This window comes from Hyaena hyaena, unplaced genomic scaffold (genome assembly GCF_003009895.1).
Source record: "Hyaena hyaena isolate Hyena2069 unplaced genomic scaffold, ASM300989v1 scaffold_330, whole genome shotgun sequence".
NCBI classification, from domain to species: Eukaryota; Metazoa; Chordata; class Mammalia; order Carnivora; family Hyaenidae; genus Hyaena; species Hyaena hyaena.
In genome coordinates, this window is record NW_024080961.1 from 1,074,513 (window position 1) to 1,091,926 (window position 17,414).

Consider the following 17,414-nt stretch of genomic DNA (forward strand, 5'->3'; position numbering starts at 1 on the left):
AGTTTACAAATCCTGAAATACACCTCGAAGTCCTATTTGTTTTTCCTAGCTCTAAGCCCCACACTACTACATTTGCTGCTGTATTTAATCACCTTTCCCCAGGACTTTTAGTAACAAAGATATTGTATTTGCATAAAGTTTTTCAGCCATATTTTTGCCTTTGTATAAAGACCTATTTGTAAAGTAATCAATTTCTCCATAAACCCCCAAAAATGAGCTCACCTTTAACCTCAACCAACAAATGAAATACGATAAAAAGATTCTGAAGGGGACACCTTTAAACGGAAGATATCAGCTGCCACAGATCGTGAGTGGCAGAAAGAGTTATCTTCATACGTTCATAGAAGTTAAGTTAACATCAACCGGTAAAGCAATAAATTAAGAGCATCTTAAACATTCCTACATGCACAAAAGTTTTAGAAGCTTAAAATAGCAAATGAAGAAGGAAGCTAACTTGCCAAGGAGTTCAAATTTTGGCCATCCGGATACCTGTAGCCGAGCCAAACTAAAGGCCATTTCCTTCATTCTTGGGGATCAGAGGGTAAAAGGGCGGAAAGCAGTAAGTGTTGAAGCTCTTCTGAGGCTACGTGAAGAGCTTTTATCGCACTAGGCTGGCAGGGGAGAATAAAGGGACCTGGCTCCTCACAGAGCCCCACTGAGTATCAGAGTGAAACAGTGCTTCTGCGAATGTTGGGGAGGAAAACGAGGAGACATTAAAGATGTAGCAAGAACACAGCCACAAGACGGCACATGCTTCCATGCCTTCTGCAGAGACCAAGTTAAAAAAAACTTTTTTTTTGTTTTGTTTTGAAAAATGGGAAAACCAGAAGAAAACAGAACAAAAACAAACAGGAAAAAAATAAAAAAGAAAGAAACCAAAGAAACTCCGTTAGTAACACAATCAAGCGAGGGGAATTACCAGTACAGCGGCAGTCTGTTCAACCAGCGCCGGCCGGCCGGCTGCGCAGCTCAGAGTAAAGGGCACCGCGTACTGCGGTGTGATGGTGGCTACTTGAGGGTGAAGAGTTGCTACCATTAGTGGTGTACAGCTTCCCTGAAACGTAGATTAGGCAGGTGAGTGAAACAAACACGGAGGCAGGTTATCTGGATTCAGAAGGGTTCTCACCTCCCCCCAAGGCATTACCGACAAGTGGTCATCTCACATCACCTCAAAGGCGTGTACAAACAGCTCTCCCTGCAGCTCTGCTCAGCAGCCCACTAGGTCAAATGTCAGTGGCCTAAAGCAGTCAAGTTTACGAATCCTTCTTGGGCCAGATTCAGAGGATTGGGTAAAACTCAGTTCACAAAGGTGTGTACTAAGAATTCCTCTTCTTCCAACTCACAAAGTAAGGGTTTGGGGCTTCCAAACGTCCTGTGTGACATGGGCCACAAACATTTACACACAGAAAAGTGAAAATATAACCTCTGTTGCTTATATAAATATTTCATGATTTCCTTGCCCAGACTGAGGCCTTCTACAGCCCAGTCGGTTAACCACACAGAATGAAGGACTTGTAATACTCCAAGAGGCATCCTGATATGATCCAGCCTCTCCACCATGATGTGACTCGGAAAGAGTGAGCAAAGGGGGCACTAAAGGGAACCAAAGGGGAACTCTTTATCTTTAGAATCAAAATATTGCTACATACGTACAAAAAGTGAACTGCATCCCACAAAATCGGAGTGAGTTTACTCAGCATGGTTTCCCGAGGTCTGGGTAGCTGTCCACCTAAGTCTAAGGAAGACACTAGCAGGGCTACAATAGCGTGAGGTCTGAGGAAGCATTCTCTTACAGAGGTTTCCTTTGATGTCCACTGAATCGTGACCAAGAAAGATCTCACAGTCAAAGCGAATACCACCTCGTAGGATAAAATATCGGATTCTCAGTAGCCCTTCAGCGATACTGAGTATCCGGGTGGCTGTGGCTTTTACCTGCGTAAGGACTCCTGACTGGATCTGCAGCGGCTGGGCGGCTGGTGCCTGGGGCACGATGGGCACAGCGTTATCCATCCTCACAGGGAATCCAGAATGCTTCGTCGTTGCTTGCAGGCCAGCTGGAGAAAACAGCGCCACAGTTACACCGCTTTGCCGGGTCTGTGGTATTGTTCGTTTAGGGGTTTTTGTTGGTTTGTTTTTAGCTTTTCTGTTCAAAGAATCCGTCACCCAGGTTGGTTCTAGACACTTAAGACAAAGGACTTTCACAGAAGTCTCGGAAGTTAGGAGAAGGGGGACTGGTTTGGCTCCCTTCAGGTTAAATTAACGGAAAGATGTTTGAGACAAGAACAGACGGTTTAAGGGACTTCTGAAAACCGTTTACCCTACAACACTTACAACACTCACCCCATTCCCATTAAGAGCACAGGCAAAAGCAACAAAAACCTTCACTTATTAACTTACATTCACCTTTTAATTCACTGGGGGAGGAAAAAAACTTGTGTTTTTAAAATGTAATTTATTAAAAGCCAAGGCTTGAATACAATTGTAACTTTTGCTTAATTATGAAGAGCTCAATAATTTATCACCTAAGTTACCCTTTCAGAATATTTTAAGATGTTTTACCTTATTCCTCAAAAAATTATAACCCAGTTCACAAGTTACTTATACATTTTATCTTTAACTGGTATGTGAACTGAAGAAATTACAACCCAGGATAAAAATATTTTAAAAGGAGATGCTTTTGGTTTACTTTTTTCTACTTATTCTAGAAATCTACTTTTGCTATTGACAGCCTTCTAATAAGGCTCTTTTGTAACTAACTATGGAGAAGTAAGAAAATCAAGAACTTTTTGCTACCTTTAAAACAGTGACCATAGCTCGTTTATCTTTTTATTTATTATGCTCTGAGCACAAATGCTGAATAAATGCTTCCTACATATTAGAATTTCTCATTCGGGGGAAAAGATATTTCTCCTTCTTGCCAAGTGTTGAGAAGAGAGACTTCAAAGCTTTCTTTTAAACCTGCCCTGTCTGCCTGGGTTGGTTAAGTATCCGACTTCAGCTCAGGCCATGATCTCACAGTTGGTGAGTTTGAGCCCCATGTCAGGCTCTGTGTTGACAGCTCAGAGCTTGGAGCCTGCTGCGGAATCTGTGTCTCCCTCTCTCTCTTCTCTTCCCCTGCTCATGTTCTGTCTCTCTCTCTCCTTCAAAAATAAACAAACATTAAAAAAAAGATTTTTTTTTAAACCTGCCTTATCAAAACCTGCAATGTGGAGAATTTAAGTTTCTATTACCCACTAATGGAAATTTCTCTAATTCACTAATTCTTGTACTTTTGTTAGGTGGGGACATAAACATTTTATTTTAATTAGAGATCTTCTTCAGTGACATTTTCCAAGCTATTGCTAACTAATTTCTCTGAAAATTGTTATGGAGATGCCAAATGAGCATAACTCCTAAACTCTAATACTGTCGTTTTCAGAAAGTCTTTCAGTTTTCCACTTCAGTGATTTAAGATCTAGGAAGATCTCACGCTGGAAAACACAATCCAGGAATACACAAAGTAAGAAAGACTAGTAAAATCAGAATTAAAACACTCTTAACAATAATTTTTTGGGGGGCGCCTGGGTGGCTCAGTCGGTTAAGCATCCGACTTCGGCTCAAGTCATGATCTCATGGTTCGTGGGTTTGAGTCCCACGTCGGGCTCTGTGCTGACAGCTAGCTCAGAGCCTAGAGCCTGTTTCGGATTCTGTGTCTCCCTCTCTCTCTCAGAAATAAATAAAACATTAAAAAAAAGTTTAAAAAGAAAACAATAATTTTTTTAAAAGTGCTACTTACATAAAAATAAAAGGTAACAAATCCAGACATCCGGATTAAAAAATTTGCCAGTCATTCTTTATAAGGCTATACTATCTAATATGAAAGCTAAGCAACATCAAAATTTTTGTCTAAATTCCCAAGACACACGGCCAGCTACAAGACATTTTTGTCATAGACCTCCTACAAATGGGCAGGAACAAAGGAGGTAAAATTTAGGAAGAAATGTTCACGACATTAATTAACCTAGGAGTTCCAGGATATTGAAGTAAAAGGGGACAAAATTACAGAATAATAGTTACCACTGAGCAAAACAGTAGCTCTATTTTGATCCACAGGAATAGTACAGGAAGTAATATTTATAGTACTGACCTACAAATGTAACTAAGTAAGTAGCAGATTGTTATTGTAATTTAGGTTAAACCACAGCAGTTAAGCCTGTTTAAAACTAGCTTCTTCAGGAAACTACAAGTGGAAACAATGAATTGCCAAGAGGTTAACTCTTTTGGAAGGTTCTCCCTGAACCCTGAGCTAAGAAATGATTAGTTTTGTTTTTGTTTTTGATGAATACATGTTAAATAAAAATCCATGGAAGTATGGAAGGAAGAGTAAAACTGTCTAATTGATTATGGTTTGTTTTCCTCCAGGTATAGCATCTTACAGAAAAGCAGATGGTAAAAGGAAAGGAGGAACTAGGAATACAGGACTGCTGGGCTGCAAATCAACAGACAACTCTTAGCAGCGGAGTTTAAATACTGAGAGGTGGTACAGAATATTTCAAAATGCAGAAGCTACGAACCTCACCACCTGGGTTCAAATCACAATTCCACCACAAACTAGATATTAAGTCTTTAGGCAGATGTATAAGGGGACATAATGACACTGGGTCACTTCCTAGGGTTGTTTGTGAGGATGAATTCATACATATAGAAGCAGTCAGAACACTATGTGGTGATACATATCAGCTATCATCATCCTCATTACCTTAATTTAAAAACCGTTTTATTTGGAAATTTTGTAATTTGCTCTACCTAGCTCCTCAGATTATTTAGACTTTCTAAATAGAAAATAAAATTCTAAAGCTTATACTTATCTAATTACCTCAAAAAGAGTTATACCACTTCTCCCCTCCACACCCAGTTTACATTTAATTTTGTTAAAGGAACTAAGAAGTTCTGCCTCATCTCATGAATATCATCTGAGAAGCAGCAGAGAACTTTGGAGTCCCACATCTGAAAACCGTTCCCATGAGATTCACTTTGGAAACGATGAGGGGGAGGAGGGTGACTAGTTTTCTAAATTCAGTAGAAGAAACACTCAACATATGACAACCCAAAGTACAGAATTTACTACTATGCAACATACGGAGAAAATAATTTGGTAAGTTAGGCTAAATTTGCATTTACGGGTTTCGAATCTGCTCCCCCGCTCTCCCTGTGGTTTCTCCCTGGTTTACTTCGCTACTGCTCTCCTGTGCTCCCGGTAATCTCTCAGTCTCCCCCAGCCCCTCTTTTCCTTCTGCTCGCTCCGACTCTGTCAGAAACCAAACAAACAAGAGAGTCACAGTCAGTAAGTAACTGAAGTAAGAAGATAAAAATGCTATCTACTTCTATGTAAAGTGCTATAAGAAGCCTAAATCCTGGTTTATTTCCACAGGGTATAAACCTGACTTTCTGCTGGGAAAATCAAGTGTGTCGTCAGAAAATATCCCTAAAATAATTTGACCTTTTAAATGGCTCACCAGCTCAATAAACACATTTCCCATATTTCAGAAAAAAAGGAACTGAACAGACTGAATTACAGAACAATGGAAAAAAAATGAGGAAGGATGGGAATGTGAAAATTCAAATCTTATTGCGACACATGGGGTCAGAGCCTCCTTCTCCAGCTATTCCGTTCCTCTGTTGGTAGGAGTCTACAGGAACAGTAGGATTCATAAGCTGAGGCAGATAATCTTACTGCATTCCCCACACAACTACCTCTGCTTGTAGGATTTTTCAATTCAATAAATAACGGTCTTTATTTCTAAATGTAACTCACAAGGTTTCCACATTCTTAAACATAATCTCTACATTTTAGAATAAAACTGTATTTTATTTGGAATGCTAATTTTGTTTAATAATGGAATGATACAGGACATAAGGCTCCATACAGAACTTCCGTTTACAACAAATTTCTTGAAGCTTAATATTTCCTGCATATGGAGAGATACAGGCTTATACAAGATATAGGACATTGGTACAAGGTCTCAGTGGGCAAGAAATTGGTATCAGGGCAGTTCGAATAAGAAAATGTTAGGTGAACTCCCGTACTGTGTCAGATAGTATCATGGCTAGATAAATAACCAATGTAAAATGGGTAAACACACTTGGTTAATCTCAGTTATCTTCATAGTCTGAGACACAGTTTAAACTTGTCAGAGATCAAAACTAAACAACTAGATACCTAATAAGGAAGTGCCTAAAGCAAGATCTGTGAGTTTGATATAACAGTTTCCCCTACTTACTCTGAAAAGCAGGTGGACATACTATAAATGTCTGCTGGAATGGATCTGTCTGAGTGCAAATCTGGGTGGTTCCAGGCTGCAGGGAGACACCCTGCTGGGCAACTCCAGGAACTGCTGCGGCAGATGATGGGTACAGAGCCGACTGGTAGTTCAGCAGGGAGACATCTGAATTAGCCAGAGAAAGAGTAGCAGCTGCTGCAGTAGAACTGGAAGCTAGAACACTGGCCTAAGAACAAAAGGAGTACAGCTGTACACTGGTATCAAGTGGAAATGACAATATTTTTACACACGCAGAATCTATCCAGAAAAACTTAAAACCAAGTTTTAAAATATTAACCATCTTTGAAATAACTCTCTGCTTAAGAAAATTTTCCAATCTCTAAATGTAAGGTATATTGTAAGGTTGACTAAGAAAACAAAGAATAAAAAAATGGTCCCGTACCAACTGAGGCTGTATAAACCTCGATTCCTTCTTTCTGTACAAAAAGTTGCTGGATGTGAGATACCACCAAATCTCATTTTAAAAGTAGAGCTAGCTAAGAAATTAGGAAGCTTACATCTTCAATAACAAATGTAAATATCACCATCTGGCAAATGAATGCAAAACCACTGTTAATTATTGGAAACTCCAAACTGAACTCATACAAACAGTGAGTAGACTGGTGATTACCAGGAACAGGACAGTAAGGTAGGAGAGAAAATGGGTGAAAGGTCAAAGGGTACAAACTTGCAATTACAAGATGAATACGTTCTGAGGCTCTAATGTGCAGCATAGAAACAAATGATTGGAAACAAGCTTCGACACATGTAATGAGACATATCAAATCTTTCCAACAGAGAGAAAGAGGGTCATCTGGCTACAGTCAGTACAACTAACAGCAGTAAGCAGTACAACAGCTAGGGTCCGTTTATGGGACTACTATGAGGGCCTGGATGAGGCCTGTGTATTTGATTTTCGGCAATACGTGACTGGTAGGTATTATCAGTCTACCCTGTCTTCCGTCACTTTTGCCAAGTAGAAATTCGTAAGAAGCAATAAATCACCAAAGCAAAGACTGGTTTCTTCATCTCAACCTGTACTCTGACTAGTCTCTACCCCTCGTAGGTCTGAGTTTCCAAAACCATTTACTGAATACCTGATTGTGCACTGTATTAAGCTGGTTGCTGAAGCTCATGGTTAGATTTGTGCTTGTATTTGGGGCAACGTGCGTAGTGAAGGGACTCTTGATCTGACTCACTGTATCATACATGTGAACCCTCCGCTTGCAGATCTCCATGTTCTGAAAACAAGACTTAACACTGAAAAAAGAGATTAAAGAATCAGTAAAACGAATGCTGAGATTTAAACAGATAACAAATAACTCAAGGCGAATATGGATCAACATTTTTACCCAAGTATATTTAGATAAAATGAAGAGTTTTTATAACCATAAAGAGAAAAATCATACTTCTTATTTTTAATCTCATGATTTTTCAATGAGAAAGGAAAGCATCAGTGAGTCAAATATGCAAGTACCAGGGCTGCCGCTCACATATGATCATTCCATTTAAGGTATAAGATGGTAACTCAACACAGAGCTGCATCAGGGCAAATGCCCCAGACCATACTCACTGATTGCTATGTGGAAAATCCAAAAGGTGAGTCATTGTCACAAACTGATGGTTAAGAGTTTTCAGGGGAGTAATTCTCTTATCTGCATCAATCGTTAGCATTTTTTTTAGCAGATCAATGTATTCTCTTCGATCCGCCTTCTCTGCCAACATGTCTGTTCCCTCTAGGTCTGTGGACATATTCACCTTCGAAGGAAAATTTAGAAACATTATACTTCATCACTTAATCTTTAATGCTGACACTAACCATCTGCATGATAGATAGATAGAAAGATACAGATCTAAGAGAGAAACCTGAGGAAATCCTTTTTATTACACTATAATCATTTTCACAAGTGGAAGCTCTTCTCATGCTAATTAAAATCTTCAGTTTGGTAGAGTCTGTTGGTACGATAAAGCTGAATGAAGTCTTTTCATTCAAACTTTGGACAAACAAGTTAAGCAAAAGTGATTATTATTACTTAAATATAAAAGTTTCTATAGTTGAAAAGACTAAATGACATAATAAAGTATAAAGTGTTTAAACAGAGACCGGAACACAGTAAGTGCTCAATAAAATTTAGCTCTTATGTAAGTATGGGTTTAACAGACAACATGGATAGGAAAGAAACCTTCAGAAACAGTATTTCAAAATACTGACAGGCAACAAGACCAGTTAGAGCAAAAGCAAAGGAGAAATAATTTTAAAAGTGTCCTTGGTTAAAATTCAGCGTTCTTTTAATACACGGCAGAATGTTAATGAACTTTTTTCTCTAAAAAATGAAAACATACTAGAAGATAACAGATTGACTCTATCTTTAATACAATTAATCAACAGAAGTGTGTCTCTGATTAAAGAAATACATAAACGTCTGGCTTCCTGAAATTTTCTATACTCACCTGAGCCATGTCATCTAAACAATTAAAAATGTACTTTCGAGCTTCCTTTGATTTGATTCCAGTCTCCAATTCATGTTCTTCTGGTGTCTATAAAATAGATTTTTAAAATTTCCTCTGTATATTATTCTCACATTTTGTTCTAAATTAAAGCCAGAAGACAAAGAGACAAGTACTGTCACCCAGCCCACCAGAGACACCGAACACGAAAGCAATTAACACCCCAAAAACCTGGTGGGGAGTCGGCACCTGGACCTCTCCGCCCCTTCACCAGTGCTAACTGCAGTGTGGAAACAAGGGTGCAGCGCTGTTCCTGAGGGTGTCATAGGAGGCGCATTATACTTTCAAATGAAATAATACTTCAAATGCTCAGAGGCAGAGACTCACAGGGTTACTCAAATTACCCAGAGATCTCTCAAGTTAAAGGAATAGGCTCAGAAGGAAAAAACAGGTATTTGGTTGAAGAAAATACGCAAGGGCTTCACGTGGGGAGTTAGAAAATTACGTTTTCCCACATTCCCTGAGGGCTCTCTAAAAACAGTCATTGCTAAGTTACTCTACTTCTTCCTGTGACTCAACAGTGAGCACTATTCTCTACATCCCTTCTCGGCTGCTGGTTCATATTCGCAAAATAACCTTAGACAACTCAACAGGCATTCAGTTTATTTTTTAACCAAGGATCAAGTCAAAGGGTACAGTGAAATCATTTTCCCAAGTACTTCCTCCTGCACACATACATTCCCACCACCACCCCATTTCCCTAAATAACTAAAAAGTCGGGGGTGAGGAGTACGGGAATGCACAGGATAGTAGAGGGGACAGACCTTAAGCCTCCACAGCGGATACCCCAAATTAGGATCTCTGTTGAAAAACCTGGTTGTTTTTGTCCCAGCACTGAGAAGGTATTCAGCGGGCAGGCCTTGTGTTTGTGAAATGTAACGAATCTGAAACAGCAAAATCATTAAAACATTGATTTGGAGTGAAAAGGGGAAACTATTAAAACCTTTTACACTAAGACACTATTGCTCCAGTCAAATCGATACGAATGAAATCTACCTGCAAATACATAAACATGCTAACCCACTCACAGGTAATCCCCAAATATTTACTCAGTTATTGCCATGTTATTACAAGTCATTTACAAGGAAAATTCAGTTTTGAAAATTTTGTTTGTAACCATTTTTGCTTTTTTAAAAAAGTTTTTTTATTTATTTTGAAAGAGACAGAGACAACCCGAGTGGGGGAGGAGTAGAGAGAGAGGGAGAGAAATCCCAAGCAGGCTCCGTGCCGCCAAAGCAGAGCCCAACGCAGGGCTCAAACCCACAAAACCGTGAGATCATGACCTGAGCTAAAACCAAGAGTCAGATGCTTAACTGAGCCACCCAGATGCCCCACCATTTTTGCTTTTTTATTGACTTCTGATACAAAGTTCAGAAAACATCAGATTTCTAGGACAGAAGAGAATTATTTTCAACAAACTATTCAATGGATCACCAATGGGATTTTTTTTGTTTGTTTGTTTTCTTTGTTGATACATTATCAAATTTAAAAGATTTGGAAAACATTTTCATAATTTCTTTCTTGGCTACTCTAGTTCCTGTCAGTTGTCCCGATTCTAAACTGCCCAAGAGCTTCTCTCTCACACCATAAAGTTAGATCCTTCTTTTAGCTTCTCTGTCCCTATATCACGAGGGGACAGGCACTGTGGCCACTCAACCAACATTTACTGAACACCTACTATGAACGAGGCCAGCAGTTTTCAAAGTCTTGTCTGGAGACCCCCTGCGGGTCCCCAAGATCATTTCAGGGAGCCCAAGAAGAAAAACCTATTTTAAAAATAATACTGAGAAGAAATCTGCCTTTCATTCCCTTCTTATGATTGTAGAGTGGAGACTTCTAGAGAGGATGTATGATGCTGTCACTGCACTGATGGGTAATGAAACATGCTTATATATACTCATGTTTTAAAAATTTCCCAGTTTTATTGTTCACATTTGTTTGCTTCCACAATTCTCACAACGCAAGAAAGCAACAGAAGAGATGATTTGCTTTTCTCTCCACTACTGAGAGTGTCACAAGAGGCAATTTTTTTTTTACCACCTTTTCCATATTTGAATGGCTATACTTAAGATGAAATTAGAAACTTGTAAGCGAGGAAATAAATCTTACTTCCCACATCTCCCTCTAAAAACCTTCAGTTTTAATTTCTAATGCCTATATACTAGTAAATATAAACTACCCAGAGCTCTTGGGGATCCTTATCAATTTTTTAACAGTGTAAAGCAGAGGTCAAGAAACTATGGTGTATAGGCCAAATCTTTTTTTTTTTTTTTCTAGGAGAGAGAGAGAGAGAGAGACAGCGTGAGCAGGGGAGGACCAGAGAGAGAGGGAGTCACAGACTGAAACAGGCTCCAGGCTCTGAGCTGGCAGTCAGCACAGAGCCTGACGTGGGGCTCGAACCCACGAACCGCGAGATCATGACCTAAGCGAAAGTTGGACGCTCAACCGACTAAGCCACCCAGGCGCCCCCATATAGGCCAAATCTGACCTGCTATCAAACAACAGCAGGATATGACTTTTAAATCTATGGGAGCTATGTAACGGGAAGCTAACACAGCATTAGCAAGACAGAAAAACAAACTTTAATGTAGATAAGGACATTAAAAAAATTTTTTTAATGTTCATTTATTTTTGAGAGAGACAGAGAGAGTATGAGTGGGGGATGGGCAAAGAGAGAGGGAGACACAGAATCCAAAGCAGGCTCCAGGCTCTGAGCTATCAGCACAGAGCCTGACGGGGGGTTTGAATTCATGGACCATGAGATCATGACCTGAGCCAAAGTCGGACACTTAACTGACTGAGCCACTTAGGCATCCCAAGAGCATTTTCTTTTCTTTTTTTTTTTTTTTTACAAATAGTTTATTGTCAAATTAGTTTCCACATAACACTCAGTGCTCATCCCCAAAGTGCCCTTCTCCATGCCCATCCCCCCTACCCCCCACATCCATCAGTCCTCAGTTTTTGTCAGCATTCAAGAGTCTCTCATGGTTTGCCTCTCTCCTTTTCCCCCACCATTTCCACCCTTCTTCTCCCCCTTGTTCCTCCGTCAAGTTCCTCCTAATCCTCCTATACGTGCAAACATATGATATTTGTCCTTCTCTGCCTGACTTATTTCGCTCAGCATAACACCCTCAAGGTCCATCCATGTTGCTACACATGGCCAGATTTCATTGTTTCTCATTGCCACGTAGTATTCCATGGTATAGATAAACCACATCTTCTTGATCCATTCATCTGTCCCAAGAGCATTTTAAATGTGAACTTCTTTTGCATACAAAAAGGGTGAAAAAAATTTTTTTAATCCAGGATAAAACCTATGCAATAAAATACTACACAGACATTTAAAACAAAGAAGTACAGTTATTGACCTGTAAAGATATTTCACAATATAAGTAGAAAAAGCAGATTACAAATTAAATAATCACACTTTAAAAAAATTACACTTCACTGATTCTAAGAGGCATATTTTTTCACACTAACATCTCTGAAATCAAGATATGTCTTACAACTGTTAATTATCAAGTCTTCTCTTGTTTTATAAAGTTTACTTATTTTGAGGGAGAGAGAGACAGAGTGTGAGCAGGGGAGGGGCAGAGAGAGAGGGAGACACAGAACCTGAGCAGGTTCTAGCCTCTGAGCTGTCAAGCACAGAGCCCACGCAGAGCTCGAACTCACAAACTGTGAGACCATGACCTGAGCCGAGGATGGATGTTTAACCGACTATGCCACCCTGGTGCCCCACAACTGATAATTATCATGGTTTAATTGGCAGCATTCTTCCTTAGAGGTACAGAAAAATGTGTATCTTTCAATCACATTTGTCCTAGATATTATCAAATACAGTATATATGCTCCTCTATATCCATAAGTTTACTATGTAGAATAGAACTATATATAGCACATATATTCATTTATTCTTTTAGTAAGTACTTATTGAGCCAGGCATTGGTGATTTTAAAATCAGACGTGGTTCCTGCTCCCATAGACCTTGCAGTCAAGAGAGGAAGACAGACACTGAATATTCAAACTTTCAGTATGAATTGGCACTCTGAAAAAAAGACATAGGCTTCTATAAAAATACATAACAAAGGAACCTGAGTTAGATGGGGACTGGTGAGGAAAATTTCCTTGAGAAAGTAACACTTGAGCTAATGAATGAGTAGGCACTGACTAGATGAAATGAATGGGTGGTGCAGAACATTCCAGACTATGAGAACACTATGTACAAGGGCCTGTGCTGGAAGGAAGCATATTCTTAACCAGAACTGAAATGGCGCCAATGGTGCTAGAGCATGAAAAGCAAGGATAAATGGAGTAAGATCAACCTAGAGAAGGAGAGAGAAAGGGGAAAGACAACCCATGCAGGGGCGCAGAGGCCATATTAAGGATTTAGCCCTTTATTCTAAAAGTATAAAAACCCACTGAAAAGCAGGGAAGTAACATGATCAAATCTGTGTTTTGTAAAAATCACATTGTAAAAAAACTGGAGAGACGCCAGAATAGATAAAGGGAGACTGTCTAGTAACCCAGGTAAGTTAAGAAGACAGCCTAGAGTAGGGTAGTAGCAATAGGAGGTCGTATTACAATAATCATTATGTATTTACATATTATACATTTATATAATTACATAATTTATTATATACATATAAGTATTAAAAATATTTTTTTAACATTTATTTACTTTTGAAAGAGAGAGACAGAGCACGAGCAGGGGAGAGGCAGAGAGAGAAGGAGACACAGAATCTGAAGCAGGCTCCAGGCTCTGAGCTGTCAGCACAAAGCCCAACACAGGCCTCGAACTCATAGATTGCAAGATCAAGACCTGAGCCGAAAATGGACACTTAACTGACTGAGCCACCCAGGGGCTCCTAAATGTATTATATAATTGCGTACTTACTATCTCCCATCACCAAATTCTAGCCTCCATGAGGGCAAGGACAATGTTTTATGCAGCATTGTATCCCCAGTGTCCAAAGTAGGTGCTCATAAACATATAAACACAAAATATGCCAAATCCTAACAGGGTTACCTCTGAAGGGTGGAACTACTAGAGAGTTTTATCTCCTGGCTTACGGCATCTTTCTAATTTTTCTATACTAATGCACTTAAATAATAAAAACACTTAAAAATGTTAATATTACTGAATGAAAAAGCTTCATTGTGAAAGTAGACCGGGAAGCTATCATCCAGATACTACTTTTCACATAGCTTACAATACAGAGAAAACAAAAGTCCTACATTTAGGCAAACAAAAAGTATTATTGTCATTTGTTATTTTAAACAATTAAAAAACACTTCCAACAAATTTGAAGCTATTAACTAATTAATATTTCAAGACTCACAAACATTTGCTATAAAATCTCAGCTCTAGTATTTATGAAAAATCCACGGCGGATATTCATACTTAATAGTGAAAGACTAAATACTTTCCCCCTAAAATTTAGAACAAGGCAAAGATGTCTGCTCTTATACTTCTATTCAGCACTGTATTAGTGGTTCAACGCAAAGGAATTAGGCAAGGAAAAAAAAAAAAAGGAATCCAGATTGGAAAGGAAGATGTAAAACTATTTTTATTTGTAGTTGGCATGATCTTATAGTTAGAAAATTGTAAGGATTCCAACAAAACTATCAGAACTAGAAGTTCAATCAGAAAACTATTAGAAGGGTGCCTGGCTGGCTCAGTCAGTAAAGCATACAACTCTTGATTTTGCGGTCATGAGTTCAAGCCCAATGCTGGGCACAGAGATTACTTCATTAAAAATAAATAGCCTTAAGAAAGAAAGAAAGGAAGAAAGAACGAAAGAAAGAAAATTAATATAACAGGGTTCAACAAGTTTGCAGAATACAAGGCCAATTACAAAATTCATTATATTTCCACACATTAGAAACAATCTGAAAATAAAATTAAGAAAACAATTACATTCACCATAGCCATCAAAACAAAAAAAGAATACTTAGAAATAAATTTAATAACAGAAATGTAGGCGTGCCTGGGTGGCTTAGCCAGTTAAGCATTTGACACTTGATTTCAGCTCAGGAGATGATCTCGTGGTTTATGGGATTGAGCCCGGAGTCAGGCTCTATGTGCTGACAACACAGAGCCTGCCTAAGATTCTCTGTCTCCCTCTCCTTCTCTGCCCCTCCCCTGCTCACTCGGATGCATACAAGCACACACGTGTGCATTTTTTCTCTCTCAAAATAAATGAGCATAAAAAAGAAATATAAAACCTATATTCTGAGTATTACAAAAGGCTGCTAAAGAAAACCTAAAAAAGTCTGGTCATATTTACGGATCAGAAGACAATACTGTTAAGATGCTAATACTTTCCAGAGATTCAATACACTCATTATTTTAAAAAAAACAACAAAAAACAAAAACCAAGAAAAAACCCAATGGCTTTTTTGCAGGAAAAAAAAAAATCCTACAATTCATATGGAATCTCAAGGGACCCCAAATAGGCAAAACAATCTTGAAAAAGAATAAAGTTAGAGGACTCACACTTCCTGGTTTCAAAACTGACTACAAAGCTACAGTAACCAAAACAATGTGGTACCTGCATAAAAACAGATACAAGATATAGATCAATGGAACAGAATTGACAGTCCAGAAATAAATCATCGTATTTATGGTCAAATGATTTTTGAATTTTTTTAATGTTTTATTTATTTCTGAGAGAGACAGCACGAGCAGGGGAGGGTCAGAGACAGAGGGAGACAGAACCTGAAACAGGCTCCAGGCTCTGAGCTAGCTGTTAGCATAGGGCCCGACGCAGGGCTTGAACCCACGATCTGTAAGATCATAACCTGAGCCGAAGTCGGGCACTCAACCGACTGAGCCGCCCAGGAACCCCTCAACTGATTTTTTAAGAAGGACAGTCTAAGACAATCTAACAGAGAAATAACAGTCTTGTAGCAAATGGTGCTGGAAAAAATGAATATCCACATGCAAAATACTGAAATTGAACCCTTGCTTTATTCTATGTTAAAAAATCAACTTAAAATGGTTCAAACACCTAAATGCAAGAGACAAAACTATAAAACTCTCAGAAGAAAACACAGGAAAAATCTTCATGACTTTGGATTTGGTAATGATTTCTTGGATATGATACAAGTAACAGAAGGAAAAACAAACTGGTCTTCATCAAAATTAAAAATTTTTGTGCAAACGATGCTATCGACAAAGTGAAAAAGGCAACCCCAAGGAATGGGATAAAGGGTTTGCAAATTATGTATCTGATAAGGGATCAATACTCAGAATATATAAAAACTCCTACAAGTCAACAACCATAAACAACCCAATTCAAATATGGGCAATGGACTTAGAGGAGATAAACCAGGTATCCCCTGGGGCACCCTTGAGTGGGGGAAGGGCACAGAGAGAAGGGACAGAATCAATCCTCAGGGGGCTCTGTGTTGTCATTTCACATTCATAAGGATGGCTGCTACCTTTAAAAGAAAAAAGGAAAATAAGCAGTGTTGGCAAGGATGTACAGAAATTGGAACCCCTGCGTATTGCTAGTAGGAATGCAAAATGATACTGCTATGGAAAATAGTTTGTTTAAACATAAAATTTCCAGATACCCCAGTAATCACTTCCAGCTATATACTCCCAAAATCTGAAAATAGGAACTTAAATACTTGTATGCCAATGTTCACAGCACCATTATTCACAATAGCCAAAAGATGATAACTCAATATGCATCAAAACATAAATGGATAAACAAAATGTGATGTACACATATACAAATGGAACATTATTCGGCCATAAAAAGTAACAACATTCTGATACACACTACAGCATGCATGAAAAGCATGTAAGTAAAAGAAGCCCATCACAAAACACTACACACGGTGTGTAATAAAGATGATCAATTACAATAGGCAAATCTACAGAGACGGAAAGTAGGTTAGCGGTTGCCAGGGGTGGGAGAGGGTAAGGGTCAGGGGAGAATGGGCACTGACTGCTAATTAGATGCAGGGTTTCATTACAGAGGGATGAAAATGTTCTAAAACTGCTTATGGGAACAGTTCACAACTCTGTGAATAAAAATCACTGAGCTGTATGCTTTAAATGGCTGGCTTATATGGTATACAAAGTATATCTCAATAAAGTTGTTTTAAAGAAACTTGGCTGGAAGAACAGAGATCCTGCCACAGAACTCTTTGTATAACCAGAGATGCATCAAGATAACCCATCTGCAATCCTGCTCTGTAACAGCAGTCCTATTTATTCCGCATAGGAAAAATGACTTCCTCTTACCACCCACAGCTTCACATCTATGCACACTGGGCAAAAATCCTCAAAACTATCAGTTTATGTCTTTATTTTAAAAAGCCCCAGTTGTACCTTAGCTTTTAAATCTAATTTTATTTGTTTCCACTTCCTAGGAAAATTTACAGTACCAATTTGTTTACTAAGGTTGAAGGCTGGCCTAGGGATGGCACTGTCATGGCTGTAATCACTCATAGTAAGGTTTCTTCATTAGGGATCCATGAATCTCCTAAATGTGTACTCAAAACACTGTATGCAAACTTTTCTGAGAAGATCCCATATTCCTAACTTCATTAGATTCTCAAAAAGGAGAATCAATGGTTTAGTTCAACCGA

The 17,414-nt window shown here is 38.8% G+C and overlaps 1 protein-coding gene across 7 annotated transcripts in view; it reads right to left on the minus strand.

Annotated features, from left to right (window-relative positions):
* The window catches only part of HIPK1 (homeodomain interacting protein kinase 1), a 50,096-nt gene that overhangs the window by 10,581 nt on the left and 22,101 nt on the right, over positions 1-17,414 (minus strand). For all 7 annotated transcript variants that reach the window (XM_039249069.1, XM_039249073.1, XM_039249071.1 and 4 more), the window contains exons 4-10: positions 9,572-9,691; positions 8,751-8,837; positions 7,873-8,057; positions 7,397-7,559; positions 6,261-6,486; positions 1,933-2,054; positions 920-1,054 (exon numbers count right to left, since the gene is read on the minus strand). In XM_039249069.1, coding sequence (XP_039105000.1) covers positions 920-1,054; positions 1,933-2,054; positions 6,261-6,486; positions 7,397-7,559; positions 7,873-8,057; positions 8,751-8,837; positions 9,572-9,691 — 1,038 coding nt within the window. The remainder of the gene's footprint in view (positions 1-919; positions 1,055-1,932; positions 2,055-6,260; positions 6,487-7,396; positions 7,560-7,872; positions 8,058-8,750; positions 8,838-9,571; positions 9,692-17,414) is intronic.